The sequence below is a fragment of the Pezoporus wallicus genome, unplaced genomic scaffold (assembly GCF_028554395.1).
Source record: "Pezoporus wallicus isolate ANWC-B61680 ecotype Strahan unplaced genomic scaffold, APGP_CSIRO_Pwel_v1 contig_3817, whole genome shotgun sequence".
NCBI classification, from domain to species: domain Eukaryota; kingdom Metazoa; phylum Chordata; class Aves; order Psittaciformes; family Psittacidae; genus Pezoporus; species Pezoporus wallicus.
The window spans coordinates 9,659,776-9,672,583 of NW_026635157.1; the positions used below are offsets into that span (position 1 = coordinate 9,659,776).

The window sequence follows — 12,808 nt, forward strand, 5'->3', positions numbered from 1 at the left end:
TACAACATAAATTAAGAGATCCCACAGTTTAAGACAGAGCAAACTGTATTTATTAGGTGAAGGCTTAATTAAACATCAGTGTCTCTCAGCTTGGGGTAAAATAACCCACAAACCCTCAAAATTTATACTGACAGCTCTGAGAGCAGCAGGTTGAAAACTGAAAATAAAATCACATGCATTTTAGAATAAGCAGATCTAATTTATTCCTGCTCACAAATGCCCTGACAGAGTGGGAGGAAGTGCTCCTCCAGCTGTTTCCCACGTGGTTCCTCAAGAGACAGACCTCAAAGGACTTCTGGTGGATGTTCTGAATCAAGTCCCTGGTCAAGTTTCCTCTCCAGCCAGTGACACTTACTTTTTATGAATTGTTAACCGCTTACAGAACAATTGTTAAAGAAGCACTTAGTGACTCACTGCATTCCTGCAGTAGTTGATTTACTACTGCAAGAGGTTACGAACCTCAGTTAAATCTGAGGCAATAACTGAAAGTCTCTTCCCTCCTTAGTCACCTTTGCAAGCTGTGGAGGGGCTCTGTGCTTTCCCACAAAAACCTAGGACACAGCCAACCTCTGCACAGATGTAGTGAATGCTGCTCCCTCTGCAGGGCTGAGAAGACCTGTGTCAAATTCTTCAGAATAAAAGAACCTGAGGCTCGATAGGTAAAGGATCCCTGGCTTCATGCTACATATAATCTCTCATACCAACAGTTATATATGTGCTTTGAATACTCATTTAGATTATTCTACTTCCAGTAATCACTTTGCTGCTTTAAGACCACACACATTCATAAAAACTCCAATTACTTTTTAAGGATGAAGCCAAGAGCTTCAATCAGCATTCTCAATGACTCTAGAAGTACAAAATGTTACATGTCAGAACATAAAGAACGTAAGTTCTTAAATAATGACTATCATGGAAAACAACAAGATCTGCTAAAGGGAATCACATCTGATGGCTTTGCCAAAGCATGCACTAAGTAGCTTTAGCTCAATAGACTCGGACTTCTCAAGTCCAAGTATTTTGATGGCCAACAGTGCATTCAGTGAATCTGCCCAAATGACACTAGCAGAGAATCTGATCCAGTATCACAAGGAACTTGGACTAGGTCCACCAGTTCAGCAGCAAACATTTCCATAGGCTCTCTGCCATTCTCTGCATTGCCCAGCCTTCATATCCTGGTTCCTTTTGGAGAAGAGCTAATGCCTTTCATTGGTAAGATTAGCTGACGTGAACTGTCACGGCTCCAAAGCAGAAGGCTTGCACCACGTGCCTCACTCTAACAAAGCAATACAAATGGCACAACTTGGATAACTTGCTTGACAGCTCCTGGAAAAAGTAGTTCTCACTTTGCCTTTGTTGATTCATGAGCTCACGCATCCCTCCAAAAAGGGATGAGTAAAAGTCTAGCGAGTAGTCTACTTCACAGCACTTTCTATGCCTACAGATATATAGAATAACTTACCAAATGACTTCTAAGAAAGACAAATACCAGGCAACCACATTAACGATGAATAAATCTCTTTATTGTGTGTCTATTTCTGAGCTAGCAGAGTTAAGTCTTGCTTGGAATCTGCATTTTAAGTAAATGCCTGCTAACATAACTTTAACTGGACCTCTCGGGATTTTGAGATATATTTATTACAATTTTTAAGAAATATCCTGGTGAGCATTTTGGGAAAGGAACTAATAGGCATACCAAACGTGAGGCAAGCCAGAAATGTCTGAAGCCAGCTACAAGCCTATCGTGATGATAAACAGCTCAGGGTCCAGCTGTCCATATATGGCAAGACTTCCTATAAGACTGACAGTACTGTATGTGCATTGCGTATGGTTGTTGGATCAGATTCACATTCCTCGGGAATGTTTCTCTGGGAGTTTTTGATTTCCGCTTTGAGGGCTGGCTCAGACCTCCAACTGCTCTTATAAAAAAATATCTGACTGAAAGTTGAAAATGTGCAAGATTCTTTCTTTAAGTACACAAACACTCCAAGTCTAGCCACTTTCCTGTAGTCTTGCCAGATTTTCAGTATGTCTGATACCTGATCAAGTGGCTTTTTGGGGGGAAGGAGGAAAAAAAAAACAAGAAGGAAAAACACAAGAGAGGAATGCAGCCTATCCACACCTGTACGTTTTACAAGACTTCACCAAAGGAGCTATACCAACTGAAGCCGGTGTAGACACATGCATACCGTATATAGCTGTGTAAACAAGTCTGCAAGGCCAATGTAGTGAATTCCTAGTTTCAGCAGAAAAAATATACTATCATAAAAGCATGTGCTGTATAAACACCTGCATGGAAGTCAAAAACAGTGCTTTTTAACCATTTCATTTGTCAACGCCATACTTCTCCAACGCAGGACATTGTCATCAGAAAGGATAAGCTGAAGACCAACAGGACTCTGAAAGAACCACCTTTGCTTCCAGATTCCCTTTGCCCCTGTGCATACACACACATGCACATATGAGGTAGTCAATGAGTCACATCTGACAGTACAGAAGCCAGAATGACAAAATGTAAACCTGACGGACTTTGATTCTTACCCACTGTCATGGGCTGGTACACCTTGCAATTCAGTGGGCTAATGCCCAGTATACAGCGCTGCAAGACCAGAATCAGTTCTGAAGTCCAAATGCTTATTTAAGCCTTTTTTTCTCAAGGCAGCAAGCGGATGGGTCTTGCTGTGCTTGGCCTGCAGTGGGAGGACTTAGGACAGACTTATCCCTTAATTTTGTATTTCCTTGCTTTCTGGTGATTTGTTACTTTTAAACATACTTTTTATGTCAGTAAGATTCTTGTTTCGTTTAATAAAATTGTTTCTCTGAAAAAATACTCTTACATGGAAAGTTATAAAACATGTCTAGAGCTTCTCCCTCTCTGATGTTCTCCTACCATATTTAGGCATTCAAAAAAGGCATTCTGTTTACCTGGTTACATTTGCATTTTGGTATGCATGTCATACATAGCTTGGTACACATATTATTTACCCAGCACTGAAGCCATTAGAGTCTTTCAAGTACAGATTTTGGGAGGCCTCAAAGTTTGGGAACATACATTATTTACCATAACTGTTCCCCTGAGGTCTTTTTTTCTTTGTTTCAGAGCCAATCTCATTTCTGTTAATGGAGAATTTCAACAAGAAGAAATGACATTCAAATGACTTTACCAGACAAAGTACAGTGCTGGCAGAAAATAAATAGCAGTTCTACAGTACAATATAACCTACCAGGGCTTTACATGAAATTGTTTCTTTTTCCCTCACACATATTGCTACGTCATAGTACAGCAGTATTCCTGCATATGCAGGGATGGAAAGAAGCGGGGTATGGCAGTGAGAGAAAGCCTGCATGAAAAGATGTTATCTTTTGAGATATGCATCAGATTTCAGTCTGCCTGATAAAATGAATTACGCTGATCTCTCTCATTAAACACTAACATACTTCTACAGGTCAAAAGCCAAAAGTCTGGCATTCCTTGCATTAAAGCTGAGGTCAAACAACATGACATCACTGAATATTCAAATGATATGTTGGGAGATGGGGGAAGAACCATCCTCCTGGTATAAATAAATAAACAGAAAGCCATAACAGTTCTCTGCAGTGATTTAATACAAGACACAATGCTTAGGTCCTGTGTTCAAATACAACCTACAATGTTAAGGTTTTGGCTGAGTGCAGTAACATGCCAGTCCCCTCTTCTTGTAATCCTGGGTAGCACCATCAGGGAGGTTGGGAAGCAGGGATGTGCGAGGAACGTGCTGCTCAGAAATGACAGCTGCACACAGGCAGTGGGAAAATAATAGCCACTTCTTCCATGCTTCAGACTCCATCCGCTGTGCCAAATATTTCAGAGTAAATAGGCACTCTCTCTATTCATAGAGAGCATCTATTAGGGAAGGAACACATTACAAATATCCAGTATGATTCAGTGGTACACAGAGTCAATTTATACCCGGTAGCGTAATTATACCTTTTTTTGGTGGTACCAAAGCACCGGGACCATTCGCTGCTGGGTACCAGGCACCCCGACGTGAGGGCCCTGATGGGGCCACCCCAAAAACACTGGCCTCCTGTCCCCTCTGCCGGGGGAGGGACGAGAGGCGAGCGGGGAGAACCGAGGAAGAGAAATAACGGATTCCCCTGGACGCCCCTGGCAACCGTCCCGCCGCCCCCCTCGCCCCTTCCCGCTGCCCGTCTAGGAATAACGCGCTGCCGGGGGTAGGACGGGACGGGGGGGACCCAAAGCCGCTGGTTCCGGAGAGGACCCACACTTAAAAACCATCAGGATGAAAAATAAAAAGACGTGAAAGGGGTGTGCGTTGGAGGGGGGGAACAGACGGAGGAATGCGGGAGTCAGGGGTCAGGGCCGCTCCGGGGCGGCGGCGGCGGCGTGGGGCGGGGCGGGCGGCGCGGCGCGGCGCGCAGGAATGCGCGGAATGTCGCTGTTTGTCCGCGGCCCCATTCAGCCCATTGGCGAGGCTGAGCCGAAGACGTGTATAAAGGGGCGTCCTTGCCGGCACTGCGCAGCACTCACACAGCCGCTCTCCCACCGGACTCACAAGGAGCGGAGCAGAGCAGCGAAGCACCGAGTAGCAGCCTGCACAGCGCCTACCGCGACAGGCCCGTCCGCGCACCGCTGCTGAGAAGACCCGCCCGACGGGAAGCGCTCATCGCCTCGCCTCACCTCGATTCGGCTCATCTCACCTCACCGCCCCTCTCTGCCGGGCAACCCGACTCCGCTGCGTGCTTGCCGCCGCCGCTCTCAAGCCGCTGACCGCCGCGGGATGGCCTCCGCCAGCTTCGCCGTAGCCCTTCTCCTCTCCCTCCTCAGCCTGGTAAGTGCCGCGGCCCGCGGCGCCGCCACCCCAGTTCCGGGCGGCTTGGTCCCGGCAGCGGTCCTGACGCCCCGCTTTCTCTTTCTCTCCCTCCCCGCCGCTGTCAGGAGGCGCAGAGCCAGGAGTGCAGCGGGCAGTGCCAGTGCGGCACAGGGCCCGGCCCCACCTGCCCCGCCGGAGTCTCTCTGGTGCTCGACGGCTGCGGCTGCTGCCGCGTCTGCGCTAAGCAGCTGGGTGAGCTCTGCACCGAGCGCGACCCCTGCGACCACCACAAGGGGCTCTTCTGCGACTTCGGCTCACCCGCCAACCGCAGGATCGGCGTCTGCACCGGTGAGTGAGCGGGGACGGGGCCAGCCGCGGGACAGAAACAGCCTCCCGCCGGGCTGGGGTCTAGCAAAGCCGGGGAAACTTTTCTTCGCCTCACCCTCCGCCTCCTGCCCCTCGCAGCTCGGGACGGTGCCCCTTGCGTCTTCGGCGGTATGGTGTACCGGAGCGGGGAGTCCTTCCAGAGCAGCTGCAAGTACCAGTGCACCTGCTTGGACGGGGCGGTGGGCTGCGTGCCCCTCTGCAGCATGGACGTCCGCCTGCCCAGCCCCGACTGCCCCTACCCGCGCCGGGTGAAGCTCCCTGGAAAGTGCTGCGAGGAGTGGGTCTGCGACGAGACCAAAGAGCAGACTGCTGTGGGACCTGCACTTGCTGGTGAGTGGGGGTCCCTCAGTGGGTGGGAGTCTGGGGGGAAGAGGTACCCTGCATGGAGGCTGAAGACAGTGGGATGGGTTGACACAGGGCACCCTGGCAGCTGGACTGCTGCAGTAAGTGTGGATACTCAAATTTCCCAGGAAGGGGAAGAGATCCTTCAGCAGGGCATGAGGTCAGATGATGGTCTCATTTTGGCTGTCTGTCTCCTGCAGCTTACAGACTGGAAGACACTTACGGTCCAGACCCGACAATGATGCGTGCCAACTGTCTGGTGCAGACTACGGAGTGGAGTGCTTGCTCCAAGACCTGCGGTATGGGCATCTCAACCAGGGTCACCAATGATAATGCCTTCTGCAGACTGGAGAAACAGAGTAGACTCTGCATGGTCAGACCTTGTGAAGCAGACTTGGAGGAGAACATCAAGGTAAATAATCTAATCTTTATGTATAACCTACAGGGATGCTTCCATCCACTAACTAAAAAACAGTGTCTTGCCAAAAACTGTGTAGTTAGTTTCAAGTAGTTTACCTTGAAATTTGAGTTGCATCCCAGTGATGAACAGTTTATAATTAAATGTCCTGAATTTTCCTTTCGTGCTGTGTTGTGGTACTAAGACACTTGCCTAGTGAAGATGTAAGGATTAGTGTGCCTGCTGCCCTTAGCTTGCAAACTTAGTGCTGTGTGAAAGCCTACCTTCTAAACACTTTGTATTCACTTATACCCTAACAGAAAGGCAAAAAGTGCATTCGCACCCCCAAAATCTCCAAGCCTGTCAAGTTTGAGCTGTCCGGCTGCACCAGCGTGAAGACCTACAGAGCTAAGTTCTGTGGTGTCTGCACTGACGGGCGCTGCTGCACACCCCACAGAACCACCACCCTCCCCGTGGAGTTCAAGTGCCCTGATGGGGAGATCATGAAAAGGAAAATGATGTTCATCAAGACCTGCGCGTGCCACTACAACTGCCCCGGAGACAATGACATCTTTGAGTCTCTGTACTACAGGAAGATGTATGGAGACATGGCATAAAGCCAGAAGGAGAAGCTAACTAAATTCCCGACTTGAACTGATCTGCATCTCAATTTGTAAACATGATTCAATAGCACAAGGTATTTAAATCAGTTTTGTTTTTTTTTAATGTCAACAAACTGTTCCATGTGACTTAAGACAATTTTTCTACTGACCCCAAATGGCGGTTTGAAGAAGAAGGTAAAACAGATGGACAGTGAGACCACAGCAAGACACAGCTTCATAACACGTTGTTCATGAGGTGATGTGAAGGGTGTAAGGGAAATAGGCAGGAAAAGCAGATTCAGGCAAATGTTCCCTTAATGTGGTACAGCGTGCTTCATGTAGTAGTGCAATTCAGAAGGAGACTGTTAGCATGTTTGCTGGTGTTGGCTTAGTAACAGCAACAGCTGGAAGGCAAACTTTCACGCAGCAAAGTGCTAAGTAGAAGGTGTTCTGTTAGGACAGTAATGTTTCAGCTCTGACGCTCTGATTCATATGGCTTGGTCAACAAGAATCAGAATCATGTCTGTTAGACTGGACAGCTTGTGGCAGTTAATTTACCTGTAACAAGCTACTTTTTATTAATATTGTAAATACTGTGTGTATATATATATTTGTACAGTTATCTAAATTAATTTAAAGTTTTGTGCCTTTGTTTAATGCTTTGAAATTTCAATGATAGCCTTCTTTTTTTTGAACAAGATAGGTAGGATTTAAAGCTTGTTTGACAATGCATTCAAAGCATGAAATACATACTCTAGTGGAAATTGTTCAGATAGGGCCAAATGGCGAGTTGAGAACAAGATGGAGATTGTTAGAGTTGAGGTGCCCTCATCCTTACAAAGCAATCATCTGGCAAAATACATGTACTTCTACTTTATTGGACAAGTAGCTTTAAGAAAAAAGGCTCTTCTGTAGCTCATCAGTCTTTCCACTCGAGCATTTGTTTCTTTCTTTGACGATGGCTCTTTTTGGACAGTTTATTTGTTGAGAAGTGTGACCAAAAGTTACATGTTTGCACCTTTTTAGTTGAAAATAAAGTATTTATATTTTTTATATAAATGGCTTTGTATTTCATTTACCTTTAGTCTTCACTACTATTTTACATGTCCCTAAAACGGCTTGGCTTTGCACTAGATGAAAATCAAGTAATGCATTGTGAGGGTTTTTGTCAAGAAGCACATACCCTTGCCACTAAGCTAATGATTTATGGTTACTTATTTTGTTACTAGTGAACCAAGTAGTTTGCTACTCTTCCGAATGGAGGGCAGGGCCAGGCTTGCTTTGGCAAGCCCAGTGTTGCATTAGAAAGTGCAGCAGGTTCCAATTGCATCACTTGTGGTGGCTTTAAAATGAGTCAGCTGGTCACCATAGCATTCAGCTCCTGCTGTAACACACCATGCAACATGCTTAATTGCACTGACATGTTCCAGTGGTTAAATTTTGTTTCCAACTAAGGTGAGAAACATTTTTAAAGTGTCTGCAGGGAAGTGGCTCCTGACTCTGAAGTCAAATCCAGAAGCCCAAAATCTGGTAAAATTCTCAGTGAAGAGCTAATGACTTGTATCATAAAAATCACAGAATGATACAGATTGGAAATGGCCTCTTAAGATCTCATGATTTAATGTTCATGCAGAGTAGGGCTAACTTAGATATGGTTTTCCTTGAATCAAAACCTTAGTATAGTATGGTGGACAGAGCACTGAACTCAGATGGCAAATACTTTCCTACTTGGTCACTAGGAACAAATCATTTTACATGACAGTTCTGTGTAAAGCATCCATTGATTCAAACTCTTCCAGGCCCACAGATGAGAAGTACTGTAAGAGCTACACATTTTGATAACAGTCCAAACATTCTTCTCAGATAACCAAAAAACAGTATAAGGACAGTTGTGATTCACTTACCTCATCCCCCTAAAGCTAAAAGGAAAGCTTCAGTTCTATGCTAGGTCCTACATTAATAACAGACTTTTTTTTTTGGTCCCTTTATCAAGACAAGGGAATTCTTTGAATTTAAAATTAACCTTTGCACTAGAAGAATTAGTTCTTGTTTTCAAAAAAAAAAAAACCAGCAACTCTCCAACAAGAATCCTTTTCAGCAAAACAAGTTCAATCTGGAATTTCCTGGTGATGAAAGAGTGTTAGCTTACAAAAATGTCCATCCTTCCTGAGCACCTTCCAATCCCATTGATTTCAGCAAGCATAACAGCTAGCATTTCAGCATAACACCAGCTTTGACTAATGATGGACAACAGAGCCCTAAACTAACGGGAAGTCAATGGGAGCCTTGCCAGTGGCCTCACCAGGCTTTGCACAAGGCCATAGAAGTATTTCCCCTTCCTCTAAATAATACAAGGAATTTTCCTGGCATGAGGAAGTGGCTTTCTGTGTTCCATATTAAATAATAGTTTTGGGCAGCCTTTGGCTCTTACGCTCCCTGAGCCTCTCCAGCATTTTTCTCTATTTTGTTTTTTTTTGTTTGGGTTTTCTTTCAGGTTATGAATATGATGTGGCCATGCAGTTCACCTTGGAAACACTTCAAACACTCCTACAACCCCAAGGACTGGTTTTCCAACCACTGCTGTGGCTCCACCCCCAAATAACAAGAACACTGTCATTTCTAGTTCCAGCAAGGACAGGATGTACATGGACTCCAGTCATAGCCATCACTGTAGAAGCTATCAGGATCAGAAGAACAGAAGGTAGCATAATATACCTGGCAGGTTGGGATTAATGCCTTTAAGAGACGTGGTGTTTATGATGCTGCTCAAGCCCATTTATTAACAGAACTGCTCTGCATTCTTTTACAAATTTATATCAGACATTATAATGAATGACCATTCCTTATCCTTATAACATCAACATCTTGAGCCTCATGACTGGCTCATGAGATTCACCCAGGTTCTGCACCCAGTCCCCTGCAGCATGGCCTGCATCTCAGACACCTAAGCTGCACGGGGCTCTGGCCAATCTGGGCACTGTCCACCAGCTATGCCTATGGTACAAGGCTGCAGGGCCAGAAAGCAGCAGCAGTGGTCTGGTTTAGGAAGGGCCATCTGCATTTAGATACCCACAAAGGGTTTCCCCCACTACAGCTCAGGACCACGACCTACCCTCTGCCTGGTAATGCAGTGATGCAGCTGCTTTGCCTGCCATCTGACAAATTATCACACTGCTTCACAGCCTAGGGGAGAGGGACAGAAGAGGCCTCCTGTCACAATGTTTCAATGGTGGTTTACTTCTATCAGTGTGAATTATAATAAGGAAGTATGTTGCATATGCAGATCAGTTTAGTAAGTTGCTGCTCTCCCCGATCACTTCGAGGATCATAAACCTCAGCATTATAATGATTTGCACTCACTGTTTTTTCTCCCAGGAACATGTGTATTCTTCTGACAGAAGCATGCATGTTACACCGCTCCTCAGGTGTTAGACCTCTGAAGGTAAAGAAATTTAAATACTTTGTTGTAAAGTTCTCCTATAAGTGTAAATAGGCCTCATACTGTTTGTAAGACTTTCAAAGGCATCTTGGGAAGAAGGAGCCCTTGTGTGGAATTCATGCCATCTTAAATGATGTTTAAAATGTGAGCCTTTCAACTGTAAAGGTATTTCCTGATTTCATTCTTTGTGCCTAAGATGCATAGATGCAAGAATCAAAACTTGTGTTCAACAGTCCAAAGTCACCTACATGGGAGACAACATTGGTTCACATTGCTTCTAAAATACATTCTTTTGGAAGTTGCTTTCAGATATTTGCATCCTCAGAAAATCCTATTGTGCAGTTTGCTACTGTACTTTTAAAGCATTTTATTAATATATGAAAGCATATTAATTCAAATGACTAGCTCCTTAAAATGGATCTTCAGCAAAACTAACGATACAGTTGGTAAGGGACCACTGTAAAGTCAGTAATCATTTAATACATGATACTCAATTAATCATTAAACAGGAATTCAAGGTGGCTGGAGACCAGAGTATCAAATAATTTGTGAAATAACTCTAAGTCATTGTATTTCAGATTTTTGTACCATAACACTTTTGCATGGATTTGCAGCTTAGCTTTCTAACACAATACAGATGTGAACAACAGACACGGATTACAGCCCTTTCATATGAAATAGGCTCTGCTCTCCAGATGGAAATTTGTCAGATTCCTCAGAGCTAAGAAACATCCAAAAGGCACTAGTTAAGAAACTCTTCAAGAATGAGCCACTTTTAATGATCCATAACCACAGAGGAACAAATAAGTCTTTGAACAGTATCCAGTTGTTTGTCTCACGAAGACGGGGACTCAGCTGAGAAAACTGACTTTTGGACATCACTAGAAATAGCATGCTCTTAACTAGATCATTTGTATTTTTTTTTCATGTAGCATGGCTTTTTCAGACATTGTGCTTGCAGAAAGTACTCATACCATTGCACTGAGAAGGACATTAAATGCAAGAAGGAATGGTAATATTCTTACCTAAACATATAATAATTCAAACATTCTGACTTTGCATCCTACCACCAAAAACCTAAGTTCCTTAAAAACAGGGCTTAAATGTGGCTTTAACTGATGTTATACTATGCCTACATATGGAAGCAGTTAGCAAGAAATTGGGATGAAATACCAGTGGAAGGCTTTGCCCAAAACCCAAGAAGAATCCGAGAGAGGAAGTAGCTCAGTTAACTTATTTTTCCTCTCATTTTCCACTTTTTTTCCTCCCTGCAGTTCCTTTGATTCATGCCCATAAATGGACATACCAAAAGCCACCACATTCTCACAGTGTTTTTCAGCCTGCCTGGAACCAGGAAATACCAGGAATTTCTTCAAGGAACCTGTTCCCGAACTGTACTAAAGCCTTCAACACATTTAGCATTTGAACACAGTTTAGAAGCGTGACTAAGGTCCCATCTCCACTGCATCATCCAGCATTGCTCCTGCAGAGAATGACTGCTTGCAGTCATTAACCCTAGCTCAGTCCATTTCAGTTCCTCTCAGTGCTAGTCCGAGCCCAGCCTCCCCAGAATAGTGAATCTGGGATGATTCAGAGAAGTCCCCCCAGAAACCCCTGGCGGCATGTTGTAGAAGTATTCCTGAACTCCTGTCTGTTACTGGGGCAGTGCCAAATGCAGGAGTATTTACGTTTGCTTAATGGTGAGTAAATCCAACCCCAATAGTAGTATAATAGTGTTTATGCTGTGAGGAACAAAGCATTTTACAGCCTCCTGAGCAGGACCAAAAGGTTGCTAACACAGTACCGCAGTGTAAAAGCAATCCAGTGGTGCCTCCATTCATTACTCAGCCCCATTAATTGGGCCGCTGAAAGAAATGCACAATCCAAAGAAATGTTTGGGGTTTTTAATTAGTCCTATTAAAAGCAGGTATTTAGCAGCTTTCAGCAGCTATGAAATATGTTTTCCTGCTCCTGCCCTAAATGCTAAGAACCAGCCAGTTTTCAGGACTTGGGTCAGCCTAGCTAATTGACATAACTGCAGTCACACTGGTTTAGACCACCTGTGGCCCCAAGTCCTGTGGCTGTACAGCATTAGGGGAACTGCACAAGGCTGTGTGCCTGGGAAGGCTTCCAAGAGGACACATCCTGGCTCCTGTGGCATTTGCTGGGCAATAAACAGTTGCAGGAGCACAAACTGCACAATAAAGTATTCTGTAAACAGCTAAAAATACAACCTACTAAGGAAGTGATAAGCCAGTGTAAATGGTAAATGAATGTGATAGACAAGGATACAAAATAGACCTGAAATACTGTTCAGGCTTTAGCCAATATAACATCTGAGAAGGTATTAGATATAATCTTATACACTGTGATACAATATGGTGTTAATTATGCTTTCTTAATTACATATTTCTTAAATTGTACAACTAAAAAGTCTATTCTTAACCAAAGAAGACATTAGATGTCTTCTGATGAGAGACCATCTCATTGTGGACTTTGTAATTTGACACAACACCATGCTCTAAAGGGACTCACTTTGTCCTAACTCTCAGGTGCATCACATGCACAGAGCCATTTGCTGATCCAAGAATTGGTATGGTCCAGCTGACATCTGTAACAGCACCCTGCTATCACACAGCTACAGCCCCAGGTGGAGACCCTGGCAGGAGAGTGTTGTGGTTTATGATGGAATTTTTCTGGGAAGGAAAAGAACTCTGTTCCAGCTGAAACCAGGACAGAGGACTGGTAAAACGACACAAAACAGATCAGCTAAACAAATGAACCACTCTGGTGCTCAGCATCATAGCCAACAAGAGCAAGACAGAAA

General features: G+C 44.5%; 1 protein-coding gene and 1 long non-coding RNA gene across 2 annotated transcripts; both read left to right on the forward strand.

Moving 5' to 3' along the window:
- The first annotated feature begins 4,419 nt into the window (after positions 1 to 4,419).
- On the forward strand, positions 4,420 to 7,601 carry CCN2 (cellular communication network factor 2). The gene is made up of 5 exons (XM_057408657.1): positions 4,420 to 4,832; positions 4,940 to 5,162; positions 5,280 to 5,531; positions 5,744 to 5,955; positions 6,261 to 7,601. Exons 1-5 carry the CDS (start codon positions 4,782 to 4,784, stop codon positions 6,555 to 6,557), a joined length of 1,035 nt encoding a protein of 344 aa, XP_057264640.1. The 5' UTR covers positions 4,420 to 4,781; the 3' UTR covers positions 6,558 to 7,601.
- A 1,116-nt stretch (positions 7,602 to 8,717) lies between these two features.
- On the forward strand, positions 8,718 to 10,379 carry LOC130598835 (uncharacterized). Its single transcript, XR_008972095.1, has 2 exons — positions 8,718 to 9,243; positions 9,918 to 10,379. It is a non-coding gene; the product is annotated as an uncharacterized LOC130598835 (long non-coding RNA).
- Positions 10,380 to 12,808: the final 2,429 nt, after the last annotated feature.

Coding starts and splice junctions, on each gene's coding strand:
- CCN2 (XM_057408657.1), top strand. CDS start 4,782: ATGGCCTCCGCCAGCTTCGCCGTAGCCCTTCTCCTCTCCCTCCTCAGC. Junction 5,163..5,279: donor CAGGATCGGCGTCTGCACCG/GTGAGTGAGCGG, acceptor TGCCCCTCGCAG/CTCGGGACGGTGCCCCTTGC. Junction 5,956..6,260: donor ACTTGGAGGAGAACATCAAG/GTAAATAATCTA, acceptor ATACCCTAACAG/AAAGGCAAAAAGTGCATTCG.